Genomic DNA, 15404 nt, shown 5'->3' with positions numbered 1-15404 from the left:
CCCTTTTACTTCCCTCCCCCTCTTGACTTCCTCCCTTTCCCTCCTTCCCTTTTCCCTCTTCCCTTCTTTCATCCCACCTTCCTCCCCCTCCTGGCTTTCTCCCTCCTCCTCCCATCCACCCCTCTCCTTTCTTTCATTCCGTCTCCTCCCTCTCCAGTCTTCCTCCTTCCTGCCCTCTTCCTCCTTCCTCCCTCTCCCTCCTTCCTCTCCTCTTCCCATCCTCCCACCTTCCTCCTCACCTCCCTCCTTCCCCCTCCCTCCTCTTTTTCCTCCCTCTTCCTTCCTTCCCCTCCTGCCTTCTTCCCTCCTCTCCCTCCCCCTCTTTTCCTCCCCCCTCCCTCCTTTCTCGTCCCTCCTTCCTCCCTCCCTGTCATCCCATCCATGTCATTTTTGGTGTCTTCCTCCTATGAGGCTTCCGTGATGCTTCTGCCCGTGTCAGCACTCTGCAGGCTACACGGTGCTCCCTACACACGTGCCGTGCCGTGTCCGCTCCGCCCGCCCCGCACACACCGTCCCGGGCCGGGCTCTGCTCGGGGCTCCCCTTGAGGCTCCCCTCGCGCCCCAGGAGCCGAGCCTGGCCGTCCTGGAGGGGAGCAGCAGGGGATCGGATGGGCCCCCCTTGTCCAGGAGCAGCGGCGTTGTTGCTGGGATTCCAGAGCTGGAAGAGCGGCCGGAGGGGGTCCGAGATGGGCTTCAGGACGGCGGCCCCCGGCGCACCTTCTAGGGATGGAAGGCTCCGGCCTTCGGGGCTCGCCTGACGGGCAGCGAGGCCGGCGGCGCCCCCTCCCCAGGACGGCTGATGTTGGGAAGCGCCTGCTTTGCTTCTTTTGCAGATAAAACTGATTCGTGGCCCAAAAATGCCATGAAAATAGGAGGCATTTCGATGACGCCCCTCGGTAGGCTTTTCCCAGGGCAGCTTCGTTCCTTGAACCCTCTTGTTCACTTGCCTGCAGGAGGTTCCTTTGGGTATCTGGAGGGGCGCTTCTTGGGGCAGCTTTTCTGCTTCAAGACTTTAAGGGAATTCACTGCTTCAGTTGCCTCATTGCTATTATTGTGGGGAAATTGCATTTTCCTAATTCGGCATTTGAACCCTCCACGTGTGCCGTAGCGTTTTCTGCCACTTCAGTTTGTGTTTCTAAGCGATTCCCAGCCCCGCTTTCAGGATTACTCTCTCTCTAGAAGAATTCTCTTTTTCTAAGAATATTTCCATTGTTTAGAGCATTTTATCATGCCTCGTCTAGTCCTGGAGTGCTCTTTGGCTTTGTGTGGCTCTTTTCCTTGATCCAGAAACAGATATAACTCTGTGAGTCTCGGCTTGACTCTGTGGGGTGTCCTCGGCCTGGCTCATGACCGGGACCTCCTCGGGGCGCTGGCCTTCTGCCTGGCCCTCAACTACAAGCAGATGGAACTCTACCATTCGCTGCCGTTCTTCTGCTTTCTGCTGGGCAAATGCTTAAAGAAGGGCCTCAAAGGAAAGGGGTGAGTGTACCTCGGCTTCTGGGAGCCCGCCAGCGGCCCAGCACCTTTGCGCCCTGATTGGGGCTCCGCGTCTCCCCCGTTGTGCCCGGCAGCATCGCTGAGCCTCAGGCAGGGACGCTCCCATCGGCGTCTGGCTGGCATTTCTGTGTCGGGCATCGAGTACTTCTTGACGTCGGCACGTCTGTCTCGATCTTCCCAAAGGGAGGGGATCTCGGGCTCTGTCCGCCGTGTCCCCCCAGCTCAGGAACGCCTTCTGACACCCGGTAGGAAGGATGTGCTTGGGGTCCGCAGGGCCCCCCGTTGGGCCTGTCCCTCCTTCCTGGAATGCTCCCCCCCGCCTTGTCCTGGCTTCCTGCAAGTCCCACCTTGGACGAGAAATCTTCTCCAGGCCTGCTTCCTTTTGGGGCTCGGTTTGTGCTTCCCTGTTTCCAGGCTGTTCCCCCCTGACGGTGGGCTCCTCGCGGGCAGGGACTGTCTTCGCCTTCCTTCTGACCCCCATCCCTTGGCCCAGCCCCCGGCCCCGAGGGGGCACTTAGTCAGCGTTGGGGCGGCAGCCTCCTTCGAGTCGAGAGGAATCGAGTCTTCCCCCTTGAAGAGAGTACAAAGGGGGGGCCCAGGCCCCGCCTCGGAGGATCCCCGCCGCCATCCTTGTGGAGAGCTCGCCCCTGCCCGGCACGTCCTCCCCTCGAGGCCAGCCTCTGCCAGGAGCTCCATAGAATGTTGTCGCTCCCTCCCATGACAACCTCTCTGGACTCTGAGATCACCGTCACGGAGATCCGCCTGTGTCAGCTCTTTGTCCAGTGACACGGCTTCCCCTGCAGGCCGCCCGGCACCACCTCTTGGGCCTCCCACAAGGGCCAGGCTCGCTCCCCGGGCAGAAGCGGGCCGTGCGCCTGTCCCGTCCCTCACCCACTCCCGGGTGTCTGTCCGCCCGGCTCGTGCCGTTTCTCCCTGAGCAAACGCAGGCCTCCTGCGGGCCTCCTGCGGGCCTCCTGCGGGCCTCCTGCGGCTGCTGCTCCCAGTGGGCTTTCCTGCCGGGCCTCTTGGCATGACGGAACCGCTGCCCGGCCGTCCTCCTCCTGCCTCCCCTCTAGTCAGCCATCTTGGGGCGCTTTGCCGTCAGGTCTGCACGGCGGGTGGGAGGACGGCCGGGACGGTTAAGTCGGCTGACTCGGGCCAGTCCTCGCTCGGGTCCAAATCCTCGTCGCTTTGAAATCCGCAGCCGCCGAAGAGCCGGGCACGGCGGTCTAGGAGGGGGGAGGCGCGTGCCCGGGCGGGGGAGGGGGCTGCTGTGTGCCCAGCACTGTGCCGAGCCCTTCCCCAGGGGGACCTGCTGTGGAGTGGAGGAGGGGCTGGTGGGGTTCTGGGCGAGGAGCCCCCCATGGCCTTCATTGGGGGCAGGTGGAGGGTTCAGGCACCGGCAGCGCCCACAGCGGGGGCGTCAGGAGGAGGCTCAGTGCGGTGGCGGGCGGCCCGTCTGCTGTCGGAGGCCGAGAGGTGCCGGCCCGGCCCTTCCCTGTAGCCAGGCAGGTGGTCCAGAAAGCAGAGGCGAGGCGCGTCCTGCTCTGTCCTGGCCGTGCCGGCCCTGTGGGAGGCCCCTTTCACGGCCGCCTTTCCCTCAGGGTGTGCTCGGGCCTCGCCTCCCCGAGGCTGCCTCCGTGTGGAGACGTGCCTCGCCCTCCCTGCCGTCTCGGGCAGGCCCGGGGCCTCGGCGCCCCCCACCTCAGACAGCCGGTCCATGGCACAGGCTTGGAGCTGGAGCTGGGCCTTTCCCTCCCCGGGGCTCCCTGAGCCCCTCTGCGGGGCGCCACCCGGGCCTTTGGGGCACCGGCTTGTTGGCGCAGGAGCCAGGGGAGCCGAGGCCCAGCGCCCCAGCAGGCCCTCCGGCACGAGGAAGCGCAGGGAGAGGCTGGCCTCTTTGGGGAGGCCATTTCCTCCGCTGGGGGCTCCCCTCGAGGTCCCTTCTCGGTGCCCCGCTGTGGGATTTGGTAAACCGTGTTTGGAGGGTGCCGAGTTAGCCGGGGACGTGCCGGGCCGTGTCCACTGGACGTGGAGCTGAGCTCTGGCCGGAGGCGGCGCCTTGCCGGGCCTCGTGCCCCCCCGGCTGGGCCCCCGAGCGCGCCGCTGGCCGCACCCCTCTGCGTTGGCCCTGTGGCCGGACGGCCGCGGGGGCGCAGAGGAGCCCTCAGGCCGCCGCTCACCCCCTTCTTCCGCTCCAGGTTGTTGCTGTTCCTCAAACTCGGCTTGACGGTGGCCGCCGCCTTCGCTCTCTGCTGGCTGCCGTTCCTTAGTGACGTGGAGCACGCCGTGCACGTGCTCAGGAGGCTCTTCCCCGTGGACCGAGGCCTGTTTGAGGCAGGTTTCCCGGCCGGCCCCCAGCCCTGCCCTCGGGCAGCCCCCCTCCCCATGACCTTTAGGGGTTCCGTGCGGAAGGCAGCCGAGGAGCCCGAGCGGCCCTCCCTGCCTGCCAGGCGCTGAGCCGGGTTTGAACCCCGAGCTCGCGGGCATCTTCCAGGACGTTCTAGGAGAGACTATGTAGGCCGCCCCCAGATCCGTGTCAGGCCGCAGTCGGTGCCGGCCTCGGAAGGGGCCGCCCTAGAGCAGCAGGTCCTCCGCAGAGGCCCGCCAGGCCTTTCTCCCGCCGGTCAGCCTCGGGGAGTCACGCGGGAAACCTCTGACGTGGTGACACACTTAAGGGCAGGAACGTTTACAGAAAAGTTTAAACTGTAATTCAGGTTTTACCAGTCTTGTTGGACGTAGTTAGGTCAATAATGACGAGTTAATCAGAAGGTAAGCTCAGTAATTAGGTTATACCAAAAAGATCATCATCAAATAAATCAATAATCAATAAAGAGGCTTTCACTAAAGTGAAGCCAGCCAGAGAAGCCCGAGAGGTCGCACGCTCGAGAACGCCGACGGATTCTGACGCCTTTTGTGCAGAAAAAAGGAAATTCTAAAAGATGCCATTTTCAAGACCAGAATTATATGGGAAAAAAGCTTTCTGACACGTTGGACCTCTGCGAGTGTCTGAGCAGACCCAGACGGGAAATGGCCGCCTCGGGCGCTCGTTAGGTCGGGCAGAGTCAGCCGGGCCGGGAGTGGAGGCTCCTCGGACTCGGCCTCCCGCTGTGCCGGGAGCCGCCGGGCCGAGGCTGGGCGTCAGAGCAGGCGCTCCTGCCCGGCGGCTCCCGGCGAGCGCCCGTGATTCTCAGCAGTGAAGGCAGGTGGTCAGGCCTGAGGATTGGGGAATGGCTAAGTCTTAGTTTCCCATTTCCGGAAGCTGGGCCAGGAAGTCTCGTCTGGTGGAGGAAAGTCTCCCCAGCTGGCCCGAAAGGCGTTCGCCGAGTCATCGCCGCCTCCTGTGGGCTAGGAGGGGGACGAGCTCCCTCCGCTCACAGCACCCCGTCCTCGCTGTGCCCAAGTCCACAACGAGCCCTTCTGTTCCCAGGACAAAGTGGCCAACGTGTGGTGCAGCCTCAACGTCCTCCTGAAGGTGAAGAGCCGCCTCTCGCCGCACACGCAGCTCCTGTTCAGGTAGGGATTCGTCCCAAGGCCCCGCCGGATTTGGGGGAGCCGCTGGGCCGGGAGTATTTCCGCAATGGGCCGTTTGCCTAAAACAGAAAAAGGACTTGATTTGGGGGGTCCTGGGCCCGGGGGTGGCCCGAGAGAGCGAGGAGTCCTCGGTGACCCCCCAGAGAGGATACCCGGGGAGGGGGGACAACAGCAGCAGCAAACATGCCCGCCGTGTGTCAGGCAGCCTGCCGGGCACCGTAGAATGGCTGCCCCAGCCCCGAGAGGCAAGTGCTGCTTTCATTCCCATTTTACAGGTAGGCAAATCAAAGTAGACGGCAGCCAAGTGACTCGTCCAGGGTCTCTCTGCTAGCAAGTGCCCAAGGCGTGTCTTCTTGATATCCGGGGCTGCAGCCGGCTGTTGTTATTATTGATGTTATCAGTGCATCCATCATTTTAAATTGGATTTTTGGACTTGCAGATGAGATGTTTATAGTAAAATGCATGCTTTTTGGGGGGCCAGGGCTCCCTCCTAGGGGTACCAGCAATGGGTGCAGTTGGGGGCGGAGGGGACGACGGGTCTCTAACACAATGTGCAGAAGAAAGATGAGAGAGTGAAGAGGGAGGCCCCGAGGAGAGGCCGGAGGGGAAGGCCGAGGGGTGGGAGGCAGGGGAGGCCTCTCAGACAGGTCTTGCCCATCCTTCAGCTTCACCTGCACCTTCCTGAGCCTGCTTCCTGCGTGCATCAAGTTAACCCTCCAGCCCAGCCTCCGAGGCTTCAAGTACGCTCTGGTAAGGCGGCTGCGCTTTCTCGGGCACAGCCCGGCCTGTGCGGGGAGCAGGAGCGCCTCGGGGCCCTCCCGCTCTCCTCGGGCCTCCTCGGGGTCCTGCTCGTGTCTAGGGCAGCTTTTCTCATCAAATGCAGTTCCTTTTATGGAAACAGTGTGGCCTGGTGGATCCGGACGGGCACTGCAGCTACAAACTGCCGAGTCCCGATTTGGCCTCCCTCCCTGGCGCCCACGTCCCCCCTCAGCACCCCCAGTGGTTTGGGTTTTGTGTCGAGGGGAAAAATCAACACCGAAAAGCTGTGCCAATGGAGGAGGGGCGCCTTCCCGCTCCATGTTCTGGGGATTCCTTTGGTGGGCGGAATTGAGAGGGGGGCCTTTAGAGGTGCATCGTGTAGCCTCTACGGGCCTGGGGGCTCTCCAAGAGCGGGGAGGGGGCTAATGTGGGGTTCTGGTCTTGTGAACAGCATGCAATAATGACCAGCGAGGGTCTCCTGCCACAGGACATCAGCTAAAGAAACATTAGACACCTGCTTGGGGCTCCCCGTGGCCCATGAATCATGTCTCTCTTTTCTAGTCCTGATGGAGATCATGTTGTGAAGCTGAGATCTCCCCTTCCCAGCAGGCTTCTCCTCCATCCCGGCCCTTCCCCTCGGCCCTTTCTGCCCATCCCCTGCCACATCCGTCAGACGTCTGCCCCAGCAGTCATTCCTTCCTCGCCCACATCTTCCCGAGAACGGACGTGGTTGGGCCGAAGTGAATCTCCATGTTTCATAGCGTCAGGATTCTCACTGGGATCATGGAAGTGGTCCTTCTCTTTGAGGGGAATTTCATCCACTAGTCAAGAGTGCAGAAGGTCCCGCAAATTCTCTAGAATCTCCGCGGGTGGCTTCTGGTGTTAGGGCTCATTTTTAAGAATAAAAACGTCTGTGCTGAAAATCATTTCTTCAGCATCTTTCCATAAAACCAAATGATAAATTTCAGCAGGTCGTTCTGTTTACAGAAACACATTTTCAGAATATGGAGAGATTTGGGGAATTCGTGTATTTGGGAAGTTCTTGCCCCCCCCCCCCGACTTCTCTTTTCAACATTTCAACCTTGTCAATGGAATAGGAAGGTGTAGTTGCTGCCCTCCGAGATCTTCTGAAAAGAACACATTGTAAACTGTTGGAGCTTTTGAATAATAATGTTGCTTACAAGTGTTTAGTGCAGATATTAGAATCGATCTTATTCAAATCATATTAAGCAGGCCTTACTGAAGAAATCGTACTTAAATTATTACTATGTACATTTTATATGTATTGATTCAATGTTCCGTTTTCATTTTTCCCCTCCTCTAAAGGTTAGCTGTGCATTGTCGTTCTTCTTATTCTCCTTCCAAGTACATGAAAAATCCATTCTTCTGGCCTCGTTGTAAGTATGCATTGCTACATATAGAGAAGAGATTTGTGCTTTGCAGGTCCAAATGTAGACTTTAATTTGCGCGGCAGTCTGCATTTAGAACTGTAGTAAACAAAAAATGCAAATATAGTAGTGTTCCATATATAGTCAGTGCTTAATACATGTTTGTAGAATGGATTGAGCCAATGAGAAATCTAGAAAAAATTGAATGCCCCCCCAATTGGCTTTTTGTCAGGCGTCTGTCAATCATTGCTTCTGTTTTCTTTCTCTTTTCTTTTTTCTTTTTTTCTTTATTTTTTTCTCTTTTCTTTCCCTCTTATCCCCAAATCGTTGTCGTTCCCTCTAGGTAAAGTACAATATTCTGTACACCTCTAGTAAGAGAATCTTTAGGGGTATAAGCTAGTTACTTGAAATTATACATTGGGGAGAGTAGGCATGTTAATCTCCCCAAACCCTCAACTGGGGAGATCTCAACATGCTTTTTTCCCAGTTGGATCACAGGGGGGATTGTAGGAAGGGACTTTCCCTCCCCATTATGTTGCTTTTTTTTGACATCACTCAGTGAGCTAGAGGTCTTTTACCATTGAGATGTGCAAGTACAGAGAATCAAAGAAAGGAAGTTGAAACCAACAAGATGGGAAACTGATCCCACAAGCACTGCTGCAGAGCCAGGCAAATTAAGGAACTATGATTGGTTCCTGAGATGTGACATGGGAGAGCTTAGTGGGCAGAGAAAATTGCTTATAAGGCGAGACCAAGGAACTGGACTCTCTCTCTTGCGCACTCTTCTGGCTGGAGGTTGGAACCTGAAGTTGGGGGTGAGCTTCAATCCATCAAACAGTATAGGCAGCCTTCCTACATTTTCTTTCCTACATTTCTCTCTCTTTACTATCACTACTTTGATGTAATAAAGCTGCTAAAGCTACTAACAGCCTCATAATTTAATTTTAACTATTACAGTTAAGATCAGCTTTAGCCCTCGTGTTGACTGTGCCCTCTTCAAGAGTTCCAAGAGGTCTAGGTTTAGAGCTAGAAAAACCTAAGTCTCCTCTAAGTAGTTCATAAATCAGGCATTTTAGTGCCGTAGCCATCGACTTGACCTAATTTTTATTCCTTCTTTCTGCTGCTCTTGTTCTTCTGGAAGTTGAATTTCTGGCCAACTTGAGAAGGAGCTAAGCACAGAGGAGAAACATTGTCCAAAGGACATCAGGGTTTCTGGTAACTCAGTCTTTGCTTCCCAGGAGAGTCCTGCAAACCTTTAGTTTCTGTAGTTCCAGAATGGGGAAGTCCAGAGTACTGAAAAGGGGCATCATGAAATCCAAGTGATGAGAGCGAAAGAAAAAGCTTGTTTACTTGGGATCACTTGAATTAAAATTGTGAAAAACAAGTGAAAATTTGAGTTGAAATAAAACAAGTTTTCCTTCCTCCTATTCCATGTTTTGGGGGCAGGAAGATGCTTTTCTTTAAAAAAACAAACAAAAAAACACCTTTTGCTTCCATCTTAGAATCAAAACTGTGATTATAGCTAAGGCAGAAGAGTGTAAGGGCTCGGCAAGGGGTTAAGTGACTTGCCTAGGGTCACCCAGCTAGAAAGTGAGGCCACATTTGAACCCAGGACCTTCTAGGCCTGGCTGTCCATCTACTGAGTCACTTAGCTGCCCCTGGAAAATGCATTTTTGATAAACCTGGTGGGATATGCTGGATTGAGCTTAGAAGGACGCCCAAGAGAGCGAGGTGTGAAATTATGGGGCTGAGCTGGAAACTGGAAATCAGCACGTGACCAACCAACCAGAGCGTGACTTCATGTCTCCTGGGAAAGCCAGAGAGAATTTAAAAGTGGGTTGTCCGTACCCGCCAGCCCTCCCCATGAGCAGCACAGCCCCCCTTCCGGGCTGTCCTCTGGGGAGGGGGAATGTTCCCTCTCCTGGCCCGAGTGGGGCAGGGCCGGCCTCCCACGCCGCCGCTTAGCATCCTGGGTGATGTCGACAGGAACGGAGTGAGCACGCGGGGAGTCCAGACCAGAAACTGGAAGAAAAATAGAGATGACAGTCCTTGTGAGCTGAGAGGAGGAGCTCCAGAGGGGTCCCCTGGAGCCAGTCTGAGGAGGACCAGCCCCTCGTTTCTTAATTCCACTTTTCCTCTGTCCAGACCTTCTGTCTGTCATTATCCTCCACCACTGATTCTCTCTTTTGGGGGGCGTTGGGTGGGGCTGATGATGAAGGCATTTTAGGGTGAAAAGCGTTGAAGACTCCTGAATACAGAATTCACTAACTCCTCAGGAGAGCTCAGGAGGAGAGAATAAGGGGACCCCCCCCCCCCGAGCTATTCCTTTCCCATTGCTCCAAGGAGCCACACAGTCTGTTAGGAGGAGCCTGGGATGGTCTGAGCCCATTTCTGCTGCCCCGGAACCCGGAGCCACGTTCCCTGCCTGGAACTCCATTTTGTCTTCTAAAGAAGGAGAAGCCTGGACCAGAGACGTGGGGCGTCTGCGGGGCCTCTGCTTGGATCCTTTCTTGGGGAGACGCTGAGAAAATGGGGAGCCGACTGGCCGGAGGAAAGCCGGCGCTTGTGGGGAGCTGCGCACGGGCGGGGGCCGAGAGCCACCGAGAGGCCCCGCGGTCCCGTCCGCCCCGTCTGTGGCGGTCTGTCCTGCGCCGTCTGTCCGTCCGGGCACTAACGTGGTTTTCTTTCTCCTTCTAGACCCGTCTGCCTCGTTGTGAACGAGGTGCCCTTCGTGTCCGTGTGGTTCCTGCTCGTGTCCACTTTCAGGTGAGCTTGGCCGGGCTCTGGGGGCGCCTCTGACCCCTCCTCTGGGCCTCCCGCAGACTCACTGATGCTTGTCCCGCGTGCGTGTCCTCAGCATGCTGCCTCTCCTGCTCAAGGACGGGCTGGCCATGGCCGCCGTCGTGACCACGCTGGGCTTCCTGGTGGCCTGCTCGGCGCTGCTCGCCCTCTTCGACAAGGTGTCCGAGGAGGAGCTTCAGCTGGCGGCCTTTTCCGGCTGTGTTCGGAGGTGGCTCCCCGCCTTCAAGGTTCCTGCCGAGACGCTGCGCAGCTGGGTAAGACCGTGTGCAGGGGCGCATCTGCCGGCCCGACTGGGGGGGCCCCAGGCCTGTCCCCCGACCTCCCTCTTCTTCCATCTCCTCCGCTCAGGGACGGAGCCCTTCTGTGAGGATTCGTGCAGTCTAGAAGGCAGGGATGTCGGTGCGTGCGTGTGTGCACGTGTGAGTGTGCGTGTGCGTGTGAGCACGTGTGTGTGTATGTGCATGTGCGTGTGCGTGTGAGCACGTGTGGGAGCGTCTTTGGGCAAAGTTCAGTCAGTCCCACTTGCCCAGATCTCTGCTCTGCCCGGAGGGTGGCACAAGAGATGCTGCTAAGGGACGAGCCGAACCCCGAGCCCAGCAGGCAGAGCCGTGCGTGCGGGGGGCAGGGGCTGGGGGGGCTCCTCTCACCTCAGACACCCCTAAAGTGTCGTCCTCTGGGAGGTGCACCACAGCCCGCCGCCTCCTGAGGGCATCGCGGGGGTCACGAGATCAGCAGACAAAGCACTTTGTAAACGCTCAAGTTTTGTAGGAAGGAAACCCGCCTGCCCGGGAGTCGGGGGACGCCTGGAGCCTGGGGGGGCCCCACGATCCTCTGGGTGGAGGAGGGGAGAGAGGCAGAGAAGGGGAGACGCCGGCCGGCCGCTCGCTCAGCCGCTGCTTCTCTTGCAGTTCCTGAGCTCGGCGCTGGCCATGGGCCTGCTGACGGTCAGCAGCATCGCCCTGGCCCCTCCCCCCACGCTGCCCGACCTCTTCTCCGTGCTCGTGTGCTTCGTGTCCTTCCTGCATTTTCTCCTCTTCTGGATCTACTTCAATGTGATACTTATATGGGATCACGCAGACGGGAGAAGCCAGAAGAAAGTCAGCTGAGCGCCCCCAGGAGGCCCGTCCCAAAGGCAGGTTCTGTCGAGCCCGCCTGTCCGGCGCCGAAGCCTCAGAGCAGACGCGGCGCCCCTCGCGGGGGCTCCACCGGCAGTGACGAGGCCGGAGCCGGGGCTTCCAACGTCCGGGGGGAGAAGGTGCCCTCTCGGCTCCTCCCATGGGGGGCTCCCCAGGAGCCCAGAGAGGGCCTTCTCCCCACATGGACTCGGTTTCATCAGCTGGACAAGCTGTAGATAATCTTAAAAATAAAAGATTGGCCGATTTAAGAAAAATAAAAATAAAATTGTGCGCCGTCGGACCGTTTCTAAATACGTTCCGTCCCCGGGACGTGGGTGTGGTGGGCGCCCATCCGGACACCCCGCTTTGGTGTTTGTACAACCAGGAATGATGCACTTCTGAGTTTTCCCAATCGAGCGCAGGGCGGCCTCCCTCAGGCCCGGCGTCCCTCGGGCCGCCTCTCGGCCTCCTTTGGGGGTCCGCAGTGGATTGAAGGCTGCCGCCCGGCTCCAAGACCCCCAGGCCTCGGCCTGCCGCCCTTGTGATAGAACATGAGGCAGGTGCCGTCCCGCCCCCCGGGACGAAGGCAGCCCAAGGGGGACTCGCGTGTCCGGCCATGCGTGTGTGAAAGCCCCCGTGGGGGCGAGTCAGAAATCATGAAGCGTTTCCTTTGGGCGAGCAGCCTCGAGGCCCCGGCGGGCTGCCGCCTCAGCAGGACGGACGCCGTTGCCCACGGCCGCTGCCCACGGCCGCCATCTGGAACCGCAGCCACGACGAGATGAACAAGGCCCAGCGGCAAGGCTGAAGTTGCAGTTCTGTTTGTGACAACTTTGTATGAACTGGGCTGGGAAATGCCTGATCGGGCCACGTTAGCCTCCCCGAAAGCTCCCTCCTGTCTGCAGGAAAGCCCAGAGCGTGGGGCGAGCCTCGGAGCCCAAGTTGGAGGCCGCCCCCCGCCTTCTGCGTCTGAGTCACCGGGAGGCCCAGCGAGGGGAGGCCCAGCGAGGGGAGGCCAGCAAGGGGAGGCCCAGTGAGGGGAGGCCCAGCGAGGGGAGGCCCAGCGAGGGGAGACGGCGGTTTGCAGGCTTGGTGGGTCGCGGTTCTGTGGCTGCCCCTTCCTGTTGACATCCTTCATCATATGTGTGCGGCGTCTTTGCTTTTGTCCTTCCCGTAGCCTCCAGGGGTGAGAGCACGAGAGCCCCCGGGCCACGCTGGGCCACGCCGCTGACCAGAGCCCCCGTGCCGAGGGGGGGGGCACACGGCACGCGCCTCCTCGGCTGGAAGCAACATCATTGAAGCCTTTGTTTCCCTGCAAACTTCTCTCCGGAGGGCCTAAGACCTGGGAAACAGCCTAAAAGCACCGGGAACAAGCGGTGGGCATTTGGGGCGTTCTCGGCTGCCGGACTCCCTCCGGACTCAGCTGCGTCCTCGGCCGTCTTCCTGTCCCGTCCCAAGGGCTAAGCCGCGCTCCGTCAGAAACAAGAGGAACGTAAACGGGCCGGCTTGGATGGGGATCGCTAAGGATCTGCGAGCAGCCACTGGGAGTGCCGCCACCGTGCCGGATCATGGCAAAGGGCCAGAGCGGGACAGCCGCTCGAGTCTGCCCTCCGTCCACGCCGTCACGTGATGGCAGGAAGGGCGGGCTCGCGGGAAACGTGGAGGGACCCCAGAGTGTCCGGTGACCAAAGAGGAGGCGCAGCGTGTCTGCAGGTGCTCCAGGATGCCGTGCGGATGTCCATCGATGGAGGTGGACATTCCGGCATTCGGCGGGATTTTGCTTGTCCTCTCGGTTCGGCTCGTGTCATGCTTCCGTAGTCCCGGCAGCCATTTCTCGGGGCTCAGGAGCCTTCCCGAGTTGGGCTCACCCTCCCTGGCCCATTCTTTGCCTTTTCCCGGATCCCCTCGGGATGCATTTGCATTTCCCTAATCGATAATGATTTAGAACACTTTCATACGACTCTACATAGAGCTTCGATTTCATCCCCAAATCAGTCCTATCCTTTGACTTTTTATCGATTGGGGAATGACTCAGATACTCAGATCTTATACATTTGACAAAGTCTTCTCAATATATTCTTTTTTCCCTACATATTTTAGATATGAGACGTCTGTCTGAGAAACCATCTATAAACCCTCCCCTCCCCCCCCGCCTCCGTTTTCTGCTTTCCTTCTCATCTTGGCCACCTTGATTTTACTTCTATAAAAACTTTTATAAATATAATCCAGTTTTTTTTACACGGCCCAGTGCTGTCTCTTGTTTATTCATCATTCTCTCATCCATAAACCTAGTAGGTGGTCTGTTCCCTGTTCTCCCTGGCCGACAGCTAGTCTCTGCCAGGAGGCTTTCCAGCTTTCCCAACAGTTTTTACCAGAGTGAACCCGTCCCCAAGCCTCAGGCTTTGCATCGTTAAACAGGCACAAAGTTCCTCTCCTCGCTGGCTGCTGTGTGTCTGCTCTGCTTTTCTGTTTCTTAGCCAGCGCCGGATCGTTCTGAAAGCGCCTGCTTTAGAAGAGTTCAGGCTCTGGGGCTGCTGGACCTCCTTCCTGGACGTCTTCTATTCATCTTTTGACCTTTCGCCTTTCCAAATGAATTTCACTTTTTTCTGGCTTTTGGTCGTCAGGTCGGCACCGAATAAGCAGCTGAGGTACGACTGACGTGTTTATGTTGGCTCTGCCCACCCACAAACCGCATTTCTCCCGTTATTTATTTAGAATGATGTTGGTGTCTTTCTGGAGTTGTTTTGGCAGAGAAGCCTCCGGAGGGATATTTGCGTTTCCACCGTTGCCAGCCAGTACTTGGTCACACTTTGTACGACATCCTTCGATCAGGCGTCTTCTGTGGCTCCAGCACTGCCCAGCACGAGGGGAATCCCCGGATTCAGCCTAGGCAGCCCCTGCCCAGAAGGCACTAGTGTGATGACTACATTGTCTACACTGCCCATCTTTAGATTTAATCACCAGAGGTGAGAACACGACCAGTTCTGGGAGGTCCTAACCCACGTGTGCTAGAGGGGGTGACGAATCAGAACCAACTGACCGCCCCCAGGCAGCCCTATGAGAAGCGTCTATTGTGACTGGACACGCAGGCGAGGCGAAGGCGCAGGAAGTGACGCGTCCGTGAGCCCTTTAAAGGAGAAGGTCCTCCGCCAGCTGGAAGCTTCTGGCGAAGAGGCGGCTGAGACCCCGGGGAGACGGCTTCAGGCATCTTCTTTTGAATTCCACGTGGTGAACTTCTCTTAAGGAACTTCTTTTAATGAGACTCTCTGAATGAAGTTTTGCTTCGTTCACCTCCGGGCCTCTGACTCTCGGCTGAGGGTTAATTAGATCTACTTGGATTAATTAGAGGATCGTAGTAAATTACCTACTGGTTAGATTCTTATTTCCTTATTTTTCCTCTCTCCTTAGTTGTAAATAAACTTCCATAAAAGTCAATTTTGACTTGAGATTATTCTTAATTGAGGATTGATAATAGTTCAATCCTCTGGCAACGGTCTTTTGATATATTGAACCCCCAAAACCCCTTTTCCCCCCTTACAAATGGAGGGGAGGAGGTTAAGCCCTGCTCTGGGCTCCCTAACACGTGGTGTGACCCCAGGGGATGTGAGAGGCTGGAGGAATGGGGGGCAGGTGGGAGGCAAGGGCTGTGGCTCACTGGCACAGGGGCAGAGCAGGCCTTCCAGGCAGGGGCCAGTCTGGAGCCACGGCGTCCAGGAGGAGATGTCAGGCCCAAACCTTGGTGGCCAAAGCAGCCTCACTGGGTCTTCTTGGTGCAGCCAGCACTGCACGAGCTTTACTGGCGATCACTTCACACTGTTTGCATGGAGTGAGAGGAGCCCCCCCAGCACTCCCAGAAAGCTCTCTGGCCGTCCCCCATGGGCCTGGTGGCCAGTGCTGCCTCTGGTAAGGGAGAGCCCCTGGCCATTCCATCGGGGGCCCCCTAGACACGGCTCACTCCCCTTCCACACTCGGACAGCCCCGCCCCAGCCCTCGGGCCCTTCTCTGGTCCCTGCGGCACCCAGGGTGGCACACGGTGACAGGGATGGTGGGAAGAGAGCCTCGCCTCCTGGGCTCGCAGGCCAACGTGGCTGATTCATGATGCCCGCGTCGACATGATCAGAACGAGTTCTATCTACCTCAGCATGGCCTCCACATTCCCTCCCACAAATGTGCATCCACACGGTGCGTGTAGCCACACGTCCGGAGAGATGAGGAAAAACAAGGCATGGCCGGCACCTTTTCCTGACAACATCTTATGGGTTAAATGTTTTAAAAGAGGATTTTTAAAATACGTTCAGTGGTTACGTCGGCG

The 15404-nt window shown here is 57.7% G+C and overlaps 1 protein-coding gene across 2 annotated transcripts in view; it reads left to right on the top strand.

Moving 5' to 3' along the window:
• The window catches only part of ALG6 (ALG6 alpha-1,3-glucosyltransferase), a 48849-nt gene extending 37456 nt beyond the window's left edge, over positions 1–11393 (top strand). For both annotated transcript variants that reach the window (XM_044673090.1, XM_044673091.1), the window contains 8 exons: positions 1294–1479; positions 3699–3834; positions 4928–5013; positions 5697–5781; positions 7117–7187; positions 9876–9944; positions 10036–10234; positions 10889–11393. In XM_044673090.1, coding sequence (XP_044529025.1) covers positions 1294–1479; positions 3699–3834; positions 4928–5013; positions 5697–5781; positions 7117–7187; positions 9876–9944; positions 10036–10234; positions 10889–11086 — 1030 coding nt within the window. In that variant the 3' untranslated portion in view covers positions 11087–11393. The remainder of the gene's footprint in view (positions 1–1293; positions 1480–3698; positions 3835–4927; positions 5014–5696; positions 5782–7116; positions 7188–9875; positions 9945–10035; positions 10235–10888) is intronic.
• The last annotated feature ends 4011 nt before the right edge of the window (positions 11394–15404 follow it).

This window comes from Gracilinanus agilis, chromosome 4 (assembly GCF_016433145.1).
Source record: "Gracilinanus agilis isolate LMUSP501 chromosome 4, AgileGrace, whole genome shotgun sequence".
Classification (NCBI taxonomy): Eukaryota; Metazoa; Chordata; class Mammalia; order Didelphimorphia; family Didelphidae; genus Gracilinanus; species Gracilinanus agilis.
Note: the sequence above shows the minus strand (reverse complement) of the source record. Positions and strands in the feature narration are given on the sequence as shown.